At 39.6% G+C, this 15,293-nt stretch overlaps 2 protein-coding genes across 2 annotated transcripts; both read left to right on the top strand.

The window, feature by feature from the left end:
* The first annotated feature begins 1,471 nt into the window (after positions 1–1,471).
* Positions 1,472–2,410, top strand: LOC107478142 (uncharacterized). Its single transcript, XM_016098290.1, has one exon. It carries the CDS (start codon positions 1,472–1,474, stop codon positions 2,408–2,410), a length of 939 nt encoding a protein of 312 aa, XP_015953776.1.
* A 306-nt stretch (positions 2,411–2,716) lies between these two features.
* On the top strand, positions 2,717–13,641 carry LOC107478141 (uncharacterized). Its single transcript, XM_016098289.1, has 6 exons — positions 2,717–3,392; positions 10,755–10,967; positions 11,079–11,185; positions 11,257–13,008; positions 13,125–13,129; positions 13,230–13,641. The coding sequence occupies exons 1-6, from the start codon at positions 2,717–2,719 to the stop codon at positions 13,639–13,641; spliced, it is 3,165 nt and encodes a 1,054-aa protein (XP_015953775.1).
* Positions 13,642–15,293: the final 1,652 nt, after the last annotated feature.

Genomic DNA, 15,293 nt, shown 5'->3' on the forward strand with positions numbered 1-15,293 from the left:
TCTGTTTGGTGTTGTCTCCTGCTTTCTTGGTGGTGGTCTTGGTGGTGGTGGTTGTGGTTGTGGTTGGTGTTGGTGTTGGTACTGGTGGTGGTGGAAGAGATAATTGTGTTGGTAGTGGTGAGGGTATTTTTGTCAAAAAAAATTAAAAGGACGATTTTAAATTCAAATACGACTTTAAGGATGATTTTAAATCAAAATATACATCAGGGACGAGTTTGATTCCGACCCTCAACGTGAGGGACCAAAACAATACTTATCTCTTATTCTTATAACATGTTCAATTTGTTATACATTTTTATATTATTCAAGATTATTATTATTTAATAAATATTTTATGTTCAAAATGTTATTTATTTATTTATTTTAACTAACCTATAATTTTATTTCTATTGTTATGTTATCGTTGACTTTTAAAGATATTGTTGAGACTTGTTATGTTATTGTTGATTATTTAAAATTTGATAGTAAGACTTGTTATATGTATTTAATTTTTTTAATTTATAAAATCACAAATCTAATCCAATCCAAACCGCTTGAAATTGGATCGGATTAGATCGGATTTTTTTAAAAAAAAATCATCCAATCCAAACTACACCGTAAACAAAATTAGTGTTTGGATCGGATGAGTTTTTTACTCAAAACCGATCCAAACCGCACCGTGAACACCCCTACTGGATAATATTGTAATGACACGTTGTAGCTTAATTTGTGTGAAATTCATTTAAAAAAAGAAGGATAAGTAAAATAGTAGCCAATAAACTTTTTGTGGTTGTTAAACAATGAAAAAAGTTTGGAAACAACAAATTTTCAGCCATAATTAGCTAAATTTTTTTATAATTTATTTCATTTATATAACTTAACAACAGTTTTATTTTTTATTTCACTCTCGTATCAATCTACTTATCATATTCTTATCTGATACGTTACCTCAAACCTCGGCCGCCCGAGAAACTCAGCATGACAGCAACCAAGATCGGCCTCACGCCAGCTGTACGATAAGCTCGGCACGGAGGCAGATAAACTCGGATTCACCCATTTGAAAATAAGGAACGTGCTCAACAAATCTAAAACAGAAATATCATAACCAACCTACAAACCAGGACTTATCCACAATAAACGGTAAAACAACTCCTATAAGTCCGAGCTAATATGCTCGGCTAAAGTCAGGTTCTGCTACCAGTTTTCATATTCACTTATTTACTCTCACTTAATTATTCTCTCTCTCTCTCAAGATTATCGCTAACTTGAGCGTCGGAGTATCTTTTGCAGGTATTCCCGCCGCGGTGTTTGATCTTGGCCGATGTAAAGCTCTTCCTCCCGGTTGACGACTTACTCGGAAGTGCTTAAGCTCGGCATACTCAGTGTTCGGACGAATCACTTGGCGCCCACCGTGGGGCCGGAATATATCTAACCCCATTTTTTCCTTTGTTCAGTCCTCTACTCTATTTTGTAGGATTCCCGATCCTCGATCATGGCTGACAAGGAAACTCCACAACTCTCACAGGCTGAGCTCCTCGCCCAAATCGCCGAGCTTCAGGCGGAAGTACGGAGAATAGCCGAGCTGTCAACGCAGAACAATGGCGAGAGCTCCAAAAGCTCGGCTCAGGGGAATACAGATCCCTTAAACATCACTCCACCAAAGAAAAAGCTCACCCTCGACAATCCCTTCTCCGAGGAGATCACAAACTACCAAATGCCAAAAAACTTTACACTGCCCACTGTACTAGAACCATACAAGGGGTTCGGAGACCCCCGAGCCCACGTGAAGAAGTTCCAATCAATGATGTTCTTCAATGGTCCTAACAATGAGCCCGTCCTCTGCCGAGCATTCCCCATATACCTTGATGGTGCTGCATTGCTCTGGTTTTCTAAACTTTCTGTAGGTTCAATTTCCTCCTTTGAAGAACTAGCCAGGTCATTCATTGACTATTTTGCTGCATCAAGAATATACTTACATGGATCAGATTACCTCGGCACCATCAAGCAAGGTCAGCACGAGAGCTTGAAGGACTACATGACCAGATTCGCGGATGCCACCATGGAGATCCAGGACTTGCACCCGGCCGTCCACATACACGCTCTAAAAGCCGGCCTCAGGCCTGACAAATTCCGGGAGACCATCGCTATAACAAAGCCTAAAATGCTAGAAGAGTTCCGGGAAAGGGCGGCAGGTCAAATGGAGATTGAAGAACTCCGTGAGGCCCAAAAGTCAGACAAGCAACCACATCGGCGAAAGGAGGAAAGAACTTTCAGATCACCAAGCCGTAGAGATATTAAGAAGCCTTCCAAGCTCACGCCAAAATACAACACATATACCAGATTCAATACCAAGAGAGAAAACATCATCAGAGAGATCCTCAACGCCAAAATCATAAAGCTACCAGCTCGAGCAGGGAGCTACCAGGACTAAAGGCTCGTGGACAGAACTAAACATTGCGCCTTCCACCAGAAGTTTGGCCACACCACGGACGACTGCAATGTTGCGAAAGATCTCCTAGAAAGATTGGCACGCCAAGGACTCTTGGACAAATATGTCGAGAGCCGGAAGGGCAGAAGAGGAAACTCGGACAAGGAAGAGAACAAACAAGCAACAGCGGACAACAACAAAAAAGAACGGACAACTACTGATCCACCAAGGGGAGTCATTAGCCACATATCAGGAGGATTCGCGGGCGGAGGTGAAACAAGCTCGGCCAGAAAGTGAAGCTACAGGGCGATGCTAGCAATCGAAGGAACTATACAGCCAAAAAAGGACAAAGACCCGGACGTCACAATATCCTTCAACCAAACAGACTTTAGATCGGCAAGCCCTAACCTCGATGACCCCGTGGTAATTTCCATCCAGATCGGAGAACTGTTGGTAAGGAAAACATTGCTGGACCCAGGTAGTAGTGCTGATGTTTTATTTTATTCTACCTTTATAAAGATGAAATTATCAGAAAAATTGATACAGCCCTCCTCGGGAGAGCTAATTGGGTTCTCCAGAGAGAGAGTCCCCATCATGGGACACATATGGCTAAAAACCACAATGGGAGAAATCCCTATGTCAAAGTCAATTGATATTCAATACCTAATAGTAGACTGTTACAGCCCTTACAATATTATAATTGGAAGACCCGCCCTGAATATATTCAGAGCAGTGGTGTCCACATTACACCTATGTGTTAAGTTCCCAGTGCAGGAAAACAAGATAGTTACAGTGTACGCCGATCATCAAGAAGCTCGGCAGTGCTACAATGCTAGCCTAAAGCTAACCCAAACAAAACAAGAAGCTCGGACTCAGGTTCAAGCAATCCACACTTCTGCAGACACAGCGACACTGGCCGACCTCGACCCAAGGGAAGACCTCGACGAAAGACCCCGCCCAATGGACAACCTGATAAACCCAATTTGTAGGGTTTATCTTGTATTGATTTTAGGGGATTTTATCACCTTTTACCCACATTTATTCAATGAAATAGCATGGTTTTGTATATTCTCCTTTAATTATGCTTAAGAGTGAAAACATGCTTTTTAGGTCTTAAAATAAATAAATTTAATTCACCTTGATTCCATTAGATGCCTTGATATGTTTGTTAAGTGATTTAAGGTTTAGGAGGCAAAGATTGGATCAAGGGAATGAAGAAAGAAAGCATGAAAAGTTGGAGAACTCATGAAGAAATGAAAGAACCGGAAAGCTGTCAAGCCGACCTCTTCGCACTTAAACGACCATAACTTGAGCTACAGAGATCCAAATGATGCGATTTTAGTTGCGTTGGAAAGCTAACATCCGGGGCTACGAAACGATATAAGATTTGCTATGATTAAACCGCGCATGGTGACGCGTACGCGCATAGTACGCGCACGCGTCGTTGCTGCCACCTGGTTCACTTAAAGCAAAACGTGGCCAGCAAATTCTAAAGCCTTGTGGGCCTAATCCAACTCATTTCTGATCCTATTTAAGCCAAGGATTGAAGAGGGATGGACATGTTAGTTACCATTAGTTTTAGTTTAGTTTTAGAGGTAGTTAGAACTAGTTTCTAGAGAGAGAAGCTCTCACTTCTCTCTAGAATTAAGATTAGGATTAGGATTAGTTCTTAGATCTAGGTTTTAATCTTTAAACTCTTGAGTTACTAATGTCCAAGTAATTGATGATTGGGATCCATTGACTCTAGTTCTCACTAATTGAATAGTAGAGAGTTAGGACTTATGGACTAGGATTGATATAGCTCATTTGACTTTCCTTTACTACTAGTTAGAGGATGATTTAATGAGATTAATCCTTGCCAATTCTCATATTGTGGTTAGTGATTAGGATAGAGATCCTTGACCACCAACCCTTGCCAAGACCTTTTTAGGCCTTAGTTTACTTTCTTGCCATTTATCTTTCATACTTCTTATCAAAACCCTAAAATAATTCACAACAAATAACAAGACACTTTATTGTAATTCCTAGGAAGAACGACCCGAGGTTTGAATACTTCGGTTTATAAATTTTAGGGGTTTGTTTTAGTGACAAACAACTTTTTATATGAAAGGATTAGTGATTGGTTTAGAAACTATACTTGCAACGAGAATTCATTTGTGAAATTCTAAGCCGTCAAAAAATTCATTCATCAAAATGGCGCCGTTGCCGGGGAATTGCAATGGTGTTATGTTATTGGTTATTGTATATATGTAAATATTGTGAATATGTTTACCTTTTGCTTGATTGTTAGCTTTTGGTAGTTGTAGGACTTTATTTCCTTTATTTGTTATTAGTTTTTATTTTCTCTTTTCACCATGAATTCTTATTTTGGCTATGAGTGTGATTACAACTATGTTGTAGGTGATGAGAACTTCAATGAAGAGATGCATCAAGGATGGGACAATCAAAGGTGGGAAGAGCCATATGCTTATGATCAATCTTCATGGCAACAACCTCCACCAATGCACTATGAAGAAGAGCCATTCTATGATGCATACCAATCCAATGGCTATGGTGAATCTCCTTGTGACTTTCAAGAACCATCACCATATGCCTATGAATCATCTCCTCAACATGATCATCAACTATACTCACAAGCCTCTTTTCACCAAATACCTCTATATGACTCTAATCCTTATCCACCACACCAACCACCTTTTGAACCATATGAGCCATATATGGAACCACAATTCCAAGATTACTACTCCCAAGAATCAACTCAATACACACCACCACCTTACCAAGAAGAACCACCTTCCTATAATGAACCATTTCTCCAAGACAATGAACCCTCTTATCCACTCAAATCCTCAATGGATGAAATCATTAGCCTTATACTTCAAGGGCAAGGAGAAATGCAAAGGGAGACACTAGAATTTATGGCTACCTTGACCAAGGTAGTAAGCATTTTAGCCTCCCAATGCTTGAGCACTCAAAGCACTCCCATGGTCACATGTGGAAAATCAATTAAAGAGCATAGCATGAAGGAGATATTGGAAACTCCGGTAGAAAATGAGGAATGCCACTTTGTATTAGAACAATTAGAGAAGCCTATGATTATTGAAGAAAAGGAAGAAGTGGTTGAAGACTTAGGAGATGCGGAACCTCCATGGGAAGCTAAAATCAAAGAAAATCCCTCAAAGAAGAGTAAATTTGATGTTGAGGAGGAATGTGCACAACCTCCGAGGCATATTCTATATGAAGACTTGGAGAGAATGAAGCAAGAATTGAGTTCCCTTGGTGATGAAGATCATGCATCCAATCTTCTTGGTGAAGAATCCTTTGAATTTGAAGAACCTTCTCCCAATGAATTTGAGAGTGATGTGGAGGTAGATTTCTCTCAACCTCCCATTTATGACTTAAGTGATAGAGAAATGTTAGATAAAGTTGATGAACAAAGGATTGAGAGTGAAGAAGTTTGTGAAAAGGTGGAGGCAATCAAGGAAGCAAACAAGGGAGTAGAGCTTGCAAGCACATTGGAGACACCTCTCCCCAAGCCACCACCATCCATTCGCTCATTCAAGTGGGTAAATTCCTTATACTTAAGCTTTGTTATTCCCCTTGAATATGGTTTGCTTGAGATGGATGGTCAACTTAGAAAAATTAGTGGCTTTAAGAGTAAAAAGGGGATGGTTAGTGGTTGGAAGCATCATTCTAGGTTCATTATGGTCACATGTCCAAAGCTTGATAGCAAAGGTTGGTGTATAACAAGAGTACATGGGTCTAGAAGGATGTTTGGTCACTTTGTTGAGAATTCACCTTGCTCACCACCCACATGGATTAATGATAATCAACTTGGAGACGGGTGTGAAGACAAAATATGGGATCCGGGAACACATGAGGATCAACATTGGGAGCCCATGGTTTGTGAAGAACTCCATCAAAGCTTGGAGATATTAATCTTGAATGATGGAGCTTATTGGAAGTGAGGAGCTCCCCATAAGTCCAACTTAAGGACAATAAACAAAAGTGCTAGGTGGGAGACACCCCACCATGGTAACTTCTTTTCATTTTCTCTTTCTGTACATATTGGTAGAATTAGTTTAAATTCTTGTTTTGATTGATTTGATGAGTTTAATTGGTAGTTTAGTATGTTAAATAAGGTTTTATGGTGTTTTGGTAGCTGTTTGGAGGTTTAGAATGCTTGGATTGGTGCAAAAACATAGCAAAAAAAAAATTTGAAAAGCAAAGCACCATCCACGCGTACGCGTACTGCGTGCGTACGCGTGCATCAAGCGTTTTGGACCATCCACGCGTGCGCACCATGCGTGCGTACGCGTGGATTGAGAAGTTCCACCCTCCATGCATTTTCTAGAGAGTTGTGCCTGCGCCGTGCCAACGTTGTGCCTTTGGCACAAACCTATTTGCGCGCTCGCACACACGACGCGTACGCGCCACTCTCGAAATAAGCCATCGACGCGGACGCACTCTGTACGCGTACGCATCGCGTCCATTACACCACCATCCGCGCGCGCGCCATGCGTGCGTACGCGCGGATTTCCTTCCTTCACCACATTTCTTTTCTTCTCCTCTTTCCATTTCTTTCCTTCTCATCTTTTCTTCCCTTCTTCTACCCCTCATCCAACACTTCCAAACACCATGGATAACCATTTATTTTAGTTAGTTAATTAGTTAGTTGGTTAGTCGATTAGTTAGTTTTAGTTTAGTTTTCATTTCATTTTCTTTTTTTTTATTATAAGTGTTGGATTATTGACTTTGTTTATTATACGTTGCTGCCCCTTATTGCCTAAATGCTATTTTAGCATGAATATTTTTAGATAATCTTTGTTGGATTCTATGATTGAGGTTATACTTTGCTACTAGGTTTTGAGTTTTTCATGCTTACCTTTTGAAAAAACACCAAGTGATGATGAAAATTGCCATCGAGCTTGTGACTCTTTTGAATTGCATGATTTGGCCACCATGTGATTTGAACCGTATTCTTTGATTAGGCAATCTCTTGATGGATGATGTTGAGCATTTACCTTAATGCATTGTATTTCATGATTATATCCATCCATATGTTTGACTTGAATGTTTCCATGCTTCTCTAATGCTTGTTTTACCTTACAAGCTAACTTAAAGCATCTCAAGCACACTAGGATAAGTGAAGTGCATGCTTCTTTTGTGACATAACTTTTAGGCTAATGTGTGTTCTAAACCGCGCAATTTAGAATTCACACACTTATTTGTCATTCATGTCACACTAATCCACTCACTCATTTCTAGTGATTAGTTCCTCATTCCAACAATGTATGCTTCCTTGCTTTTATATCTTCTCCTCTTATGGTGTTATATTTTTATTTTTTTATGATGAATACACCACAAGCACACATGGAAGTAGAAGAAAGAACATGCAGCAATCTGGAGATTCGCCGTACCCCCTTGCTCATCTTTGAGTGCACCGAGGACGGTGCAAACTTTTAAGTGTAGGGAGGTCGTCCGACCGATCGGCGATTTTGGGTAACAAATTTCTAATCCCAACACTTTTACATTTCATTCTATGATTTTAGGATTTTTACTTGCATTTTTTTTATTTTTGCATATATATATACACAATAAGCTTAGTCAAAATAATGAAATTTTTCAAGAATTCTATCTATAGGACACCAATTGATTTGAGTAAAAACTTTTCATAGAATTTGCTTGAATTATATATATTGTGGATCATGTTTTTGAGCTAAGAACACAAGCAAGTGAGATTTGAGCCTAATGGTGTGGTTACATCTTATAACCACTTATTTTTTCATTCTTGTGTGCATTATTCTCTTTCTATGAATGTAATCTTTGATTTGTTTGATTCTTTATGTCCATTATTTTGTGTATTCATGCATTTATATGATTGAGGCCATCATTTCATTAGCTCACTTACCCAAATGGCCTTACCTTTTATCTTCCTTTGTTAGCCAATTTTGAGCCTACGATTAACCCACTTGGTTCTTTAATTTAGCACATTACAAGCCTTAAAGCGGAAAACAATAAATGTCCTTATTTGGATCTTTGATTAGCTTAGGCTAGTATGTGTGAGTATCATTCAAGTGTGGGAACCTTGGGACATTGGGTGAATAAAAGGGTAGTTTTGTATTATTATTGGAAATATTGCAAATGTGGAAATCTTGGGACAGTGGGCAAATAAAAGGGTAGTTTTATATTTTTATTGAAAATATTGGGAATTGGGTACATGCTCATGTATTGATCAAATGTATAGACTTTATGCATTGATGCTTTTGTATATAGAAAGAAAAAAAAAGAAAAAAATGAGAAAAACAAAAGAAAAAAAGGGAATAGAAAAAGAAAGAAAAAAGAAGAAAAAGAAAGAAATAAAAAGGGGACAAAATGCCCCAAAGCAAAGTGTAGCTCAATAAAATCAATGCATGAGTGTTGAGAAATGAAAAGAAATTGCATGAGTATGTGAAAAAGTGAGAAATGGGTAGTTAGGTTAGCTTTGAAATTGTATAGGATGTCATAGGTTAGGTGGAAAGTTTAAGCTTATCAAAGATTCAAATTTCAAGCTCACTTGACCATATATGCATCCTACCTTGACCTTAACCCCATTACAACCTAAAGCCTCATGATAGATGTATGCATGCATGAAATATATGTTGATTGTTAGAAGAAGAACAAATCTTGGAAAGCATGATTAGGGGAGAATTGAGATTGTTAGAAGAAAAACAAATCTTAGAAAGCATGATTAGGAGAGAATTGAGAGAATCAACCCTAAACACTTGAGCGAATAGAGTGCAAACACTACTGGTGAGGGTTCGATTGCTCAATTGCATGTTCCCACCCATGATCATCTCTTTTCATGCAAGTTTGTAAAAATATTTAATAGCTCAATTCAATTGTGGAGTAGACTTGCTAGTCCTTAGACCTTGTGCAATATGCCTCTTGGGAATTGATTTATTTTGACCAAGCAATTGCATTCATTTAGATAGTTTCATATAGGTAGATTGCATCGCGCATTTAGTTAGTTCCCATTGAATAAATGCCATACCCTTACTTCATTCTTGGTTTTAGCATGAGGACATGCTTGGTTTAAGTGTGGGGAGGTTGATAAACCCAAAGATTGGATCAAGGGAATGAAGGAAAAGCATGTAAAAATGAAGAACTCATGAAGAAATGTAGGAATCGCAAAAGCTGTCAAGCCGACCTCTTTGCGCTTAATCGACCATAACTTGAGCTACAGATATCCAAATGATGCGGTTTCAGTTGGGTTGGAAAGCTAACATCCGGGGCTACGAAACGATATAAGATTTGCTATGGTTAAACCGCGCATGGTGACGCGTACGCGCATAGTACGCGCACACGCCGTTGCTGCCACCTGGTTCACTTAAAGCAAAACGTGGCCAGCAAATTCTAAAGCCTTGTGGGCCTAATCCAACTCATTTCTGATGCTATTTAACCCAAGGAATGAAGAGGAAAACACATGTTAGTTACCATTAGTTCATTCACACTCATTAGGATTAGTTTTAGTAGTAGTTTCTAGAGAGAGAAGCTCTCACTTCTCTCTAGGATTAGGTTTAGTTCTTAGATCTAGATTTTAATACATCTTCTTCTACTTCTATCTTCTTAATTCCTTGTTGTTACATTCATTCTCCTTCCATTCTTTTGTTGTAATTTCCTTTATGTTGTTCTTGTGTTTTGTTGTAGATCTACTTTTGTTTCTTCCACTCTCTTTCAATTCAATCAAGGTAATTCATAATAAATGTGTTTCTTTTGATTGTTATTGTTAATTCATTTCAATAATTGTTGTTAGATTCTATTCTTGTTATCAATTTACTATGCTTTCCTTTTATGCCTTCCAAGTGTTTGATGAAATGCTTGGTTGGATTTTAGAGTAGAGTTTTATGTTCTTGGCTTGGAAAGGTAACTTAGGAACTCTTGAGTTACTAATGTCCAAGTAATTGATGATTGGGATCCATTGACTCTAGTTCTCACTAATTGAATTAGTGGAGAGTTAGGACTTATGGACTAGGATTGATATAGCTCATTTGACTTTCCTTTACTACTAGTTAGAGGATGATTTAATGAGATTAATCCTTGCCAATTCTCATATTGTGGTTAGTGATTAGGATAGAGATCCTTGACCACCAACCCTTGCCAAGACCTTTTTAGGCCTTAGTTTACTTTCTTGCCATTTATCTTTCATGTTTCTTATTAAAACCCCAAAAATAACTCACAACCAATAACAAAACACTTCATTACAATTCCTAGGGAGAACGACCCGAGGTTTGAATACTTCGATTTATAAATTTAGGGGTTTGTTTTAGTGACAAACAACTTTTTGACCTATTTGCATGGACACCAGATGACATGCCAGAAATAAATCCAGAGGTCATCTGCCACAAGTTAGCAATCGACAAAACAGCCCGACCAATAGCACAGAAGAAAAGGAACCTCAGAGAGGAGAAAAGGCAAGCAGCACTGGAAGAAACCAAGAAGCTCCTCAACGCAGGTTTCATCAGAGAAATTCGCTTCACCACATGGTTGTCCAACGTGGTAATGGTAAGGAAGAATTCAGGTAAATGGCGCATGTGCGTTGACTTTACAAACTTAAATAAAGCTTGTCCCAAAGATGCTTACCCATTGCCTTGTATTGATAAATTAGTTGATAACGCCTCTGGTTTTAAAGCTTTGAGTTTTATGGATGCATACTCTGGTTATAACCAGATTCTGATGCATCCAGAGGACCAAAGGAAAACGGCTTTTATAACAGAACATGGAAACTTTTGTTACAAGGTAATGCCTTTTGGCTTAAAGAATGCAGGTGCGACATATCAATGGTTAATGGACAAGGTATTCAATAGCAGATAGGCCGGAATATGGAAGTCTATGTAGATGATATGGTAGCAAAAACACCAGCACAAGGGTCACACTGTGATGACTTGGTAGAAATATTCAAACAACTCCGAGCATACAACATAAGACTCAATCCGGACAAATGTGCTTTCGGAGTCCAAGGAGGGAAATTCCTCGGATTCATGCTAACCTCGCGAGGCATCGAAGCCAACCCAGAAAAATGCAAAGCCGTACTAAACATGACAAGCCCAAAAACGGTGAAAGAAGTCCAACAACTAGCAGGACGAATAGCTGCCTTATCACGTTTCCTACCTGCAGTGGCAAACCGATCTTATCATTTCTTCCAGACATTCTCTAAAGGCAAGAAGTTCACCTGGACAGACGAATGTGAGAACTCTTTTACTGAACTCAAACAGAACCTAACATCACCACCAATCCTACAAAGACCAGAGACAGGTAAGCCATTGTGTTTATACCTATCAGTATCTAACCATGCTATAAGCTCGGTATTAGTAACAGAAACAGGAAGAAAGCAAAACCCAGTATACTTCATCAGTAGGGTGCTACAACCAACAAAAACAAGGTACCCAAAGATAGAACAATTGGCACTGGCACTAGTCACCACGGCAAGAAGACTGCGGCACTACTTCCAAAGCCACACAATCATAGTACGAACAGACCAACCGCTAAGGCAGATACTAACCAGACCCGAGCTCGCCGGCAGACTAATAAAGTGGGCGATCGAGCTCTCTGAGTTCGATATTCAATATGAACCAAGGAAGACACTGAAGTCACAGGTGCTAGCCGACTTTATATTGGAAATGACTAATGACACACAAAACATAGAGGTCAATTGGAGCATACATGTGGATGGAGCGTTAAACAAAGAAGGCAGTGGGGCAGGGGTACTGCTGAAGGAAGAAGACAAAGTGGTGGCCGAGCAGTCACTGCAGTTCCGCTTCAACGCAAGCAACAATCAGGCGGAGTACGAGGCCCTACTCGCTGGACTAAAGCTCGCCCTACAGCTACAAATACCCCGAATAACAGTTTACTGTGACTCTTCATTAGTGGTGCATCAAATAAAGGGCGAATTCCAGGTAAAAGATCCTTTGTTAGAAAAATATTGGCTCATAACAAAGGATCTCATTTCGAAATTTAGCAAATTTGACATTATTCATGTGAATCGAGAACAAAACACCAAGGCCGATGTGTTATCCAAGTTAGCCACAACTAGGCAAACCGAAAACACATCGGCACTGTCCCAGCTAACACTTGACAAACCGAGTTTTGAGCAGGATACAATTTTAAGTATCATACAGGTACCAGATTGGCGAACACCTTTTCTCGACTACATCAACACAGGCACCATGCCAAATGATGAGCCGAACTTGCCGCTCTTCAGAAGAAGAGCAAGCTTCTATACAATGCTCGGAAACACCCTATACAGGCGAGGACATTCCCAACCACTACTCAAATGCATCAGCAATAAGGAAGCCGAGGAGGTTATGGCAGAAACACACGAAGGAGTTTGTGGAAATCACATTGGCGGCCGAGCATTAGCCACAAAGATACTGCAAACAGGATACTATTGGCCGATGATAAAAAGGGACTGCATTTCAAAAGTAAAGGCCTACGATAACTGTCAAAAGCACGCCACACTCTCCGAAACCCCGGCCGAAGAACTCCACACCATAGAGGTAAGCTGGCTTTTCGATAGGTGGGGATTAGATATCCTCGTACCTTTCCCGAAAGCGCCAGGCCAGGTAAAATTCCTTTTGGTATCAATAGATTATTTCTCTAAGTGGATAGAAGCACAACCACTGGCACACATAACGGCAGAAAAAGTGCGATCTTTTTTATAGAAAAATATCATATGCAGATACGGTATCCCAAGAGAGATAATCTCGGATAATGGGAGACAGTTTACAGATTAGTAGAAGCTCGCTACCTTTCTAACAAACTTTAACATCAAACATCATTTCAGCTCAGTAGAGCACCCGCAAACTAACGGACAAGTTGAATCGGCTAACAGAATTATCTTGCAGGGATTAAAGAAAAAGCTCGACGAGGCTAAGGGAGAATGGGCCGACCTCATTCCAGAAATCCTATGGAGTTATAATACCAGCATCCAGTCTGCCACAGGAGAAACTCCTTTCAAACTGGTATATGGCGCAGAAGCACTCATTCCAGTAGAAGTCAGCGTCCCAACATTAAGGACCGACCTCTATGATCAATCCAATAATTTGCAAGCTCGGGCAGCCGAGTTGGATCTTGTAGAAGAAGAAAGAGATATTTCAGCCATAAAGCAGCGAGCCAGAAAGCAATACATAGAGCGAAGACACAACAAAAGAGTAGTTCACAGGTCCTTCAACAACGGAGACCTCGTACTCAGATGAACAGAAGAAGTTCGAAAACCTCCGGGACATGGCAAATTAGCCACAAATTGGGAAGGACCTTTTCGAGTTCTTCAAAATCTCGGAAAGGGGGCTTACAAACTAGAAACCCTCAAAGGAGATCAACTTCCAGGAACATGGAATGTCTCCTCCCTAAGGGGATATCAATCATAATATAATCTGTAAATTTGCGAATGATGGTACTCTTTTTCCCCTCTGAAGGTTTTTTCCCAAAAGACATGGGTTTTACTCGGAGAGGGTTTTAACGAGGCCGGACTCCACAAATCATCATACCCATATAACTTACTGTGCAATCAAAACAGTTCTCATCCTGACAGTTAGCATACATTTCAGTTAATAAACACTCCAAATTATCCGAGCATTATCCTCGGAGCCCTAAAATCACGAGCCGAGCATATTCCTCGGAAAACCTCCACCATTAAAGCAAGTCAAAGTTTTTTCCCAAAAGCAATAAACAAACTAATCCGAGCTTCATACTCGGAAGTCAAAAATGCGCATACTGAGCATATTACTGGGAAAAATGCAAACAAATACAACAAACATAAATTTATTCAAGTAAATCCTAAGGATCATTCCACCATAACCCCTATATCAGAGCTACTGCTCTCCTCGTTGGCAATCAAACCAGATGGCCGCAACCATCATCAATACATACACACAATTGTTATCACAACACAGCATATCATTAATCATAACCTTGCAAAAACGTTTCAAAACTCATTCAGAACCAAAACAAGCTTGGGGGCTGTAAGGAATGTACATAACAACAGCTCAACAACCGAGATTTGCAACATCACCTTCGAAAGCTCGCCTTAGTCCTGTCCAAACCAAGGCAAGCTTGGGGGCTATGATACATCACCTCAAACCTCGGCCGCTCGAGAAACTCGGCATGACAGCAACTAAGATCGGCCTCACGCCAGCTGTACGATAAGCTCGGCACGGAGGCAGATAAACTCGGATTCACCCATTTGAAAATAAGGAACGTGCTCAACAAATCTAAAACAGAAATATCATAACCAACCTACAAACCAGGACTTATCCACAATAAACGATAAAACAACTCCTATAAGTCCGAGCTAATATGCTCGACTAAAGTCAGGTTCCGCTACCAGTTTTCATATTCACTTATTTACTCTCACTTAATTATTCTCTCTCTCTCTCTCTCTCTCTCTCTCTCTCTCTCTCTTTCTCTCTCTCTCTCTCTCTCTCTCGAGATTATCACTAACTTGAGCGTCGGAGTATCTTTTGCAGGTATTCCCGCCGCGGTGTTTGATCTTGGCCGACGTAAAGCTCTTCTTCCTGGTTGACGACTTACTCGGAAGTGCTTAAGCTCGGCATACCCAGTGTTCGGACGAATCATTATCAATCCATTTATTAATGGCATTAATTATAATATCATATTTTTTACTATTAGACATTCTTGTAATCAATACTTAATATTTTTTTATGATTTAATTTTTATATTTAAAAATACAATAAAGACTAATAATAATTATAAAGAACGGTAATGATAATTTATATTAAATGAGTTAATTGTAATTGATTTTTTATTTTTGTTAAGTCATTTATCGTCATTCAATTGAGATACAAAACCTGAAAGCTACCTAATATGGTTTTGTTTCGGTTAATTCAAT

This window comes from Arachis duranensis, chromosome 3 (assembly GCF_000817695.3).
Source record: "Arachis duranensis cultivar V14167 chromosome 3, aradu.V14167.gnm2.J7QH, whole genome shotgun sequence".
NCBI lineage: Eukaryota > Viridiplantae > Streptophyta > Magnoliopsida > Fabales > Fabaceae > Arachis > Arachis duranensis.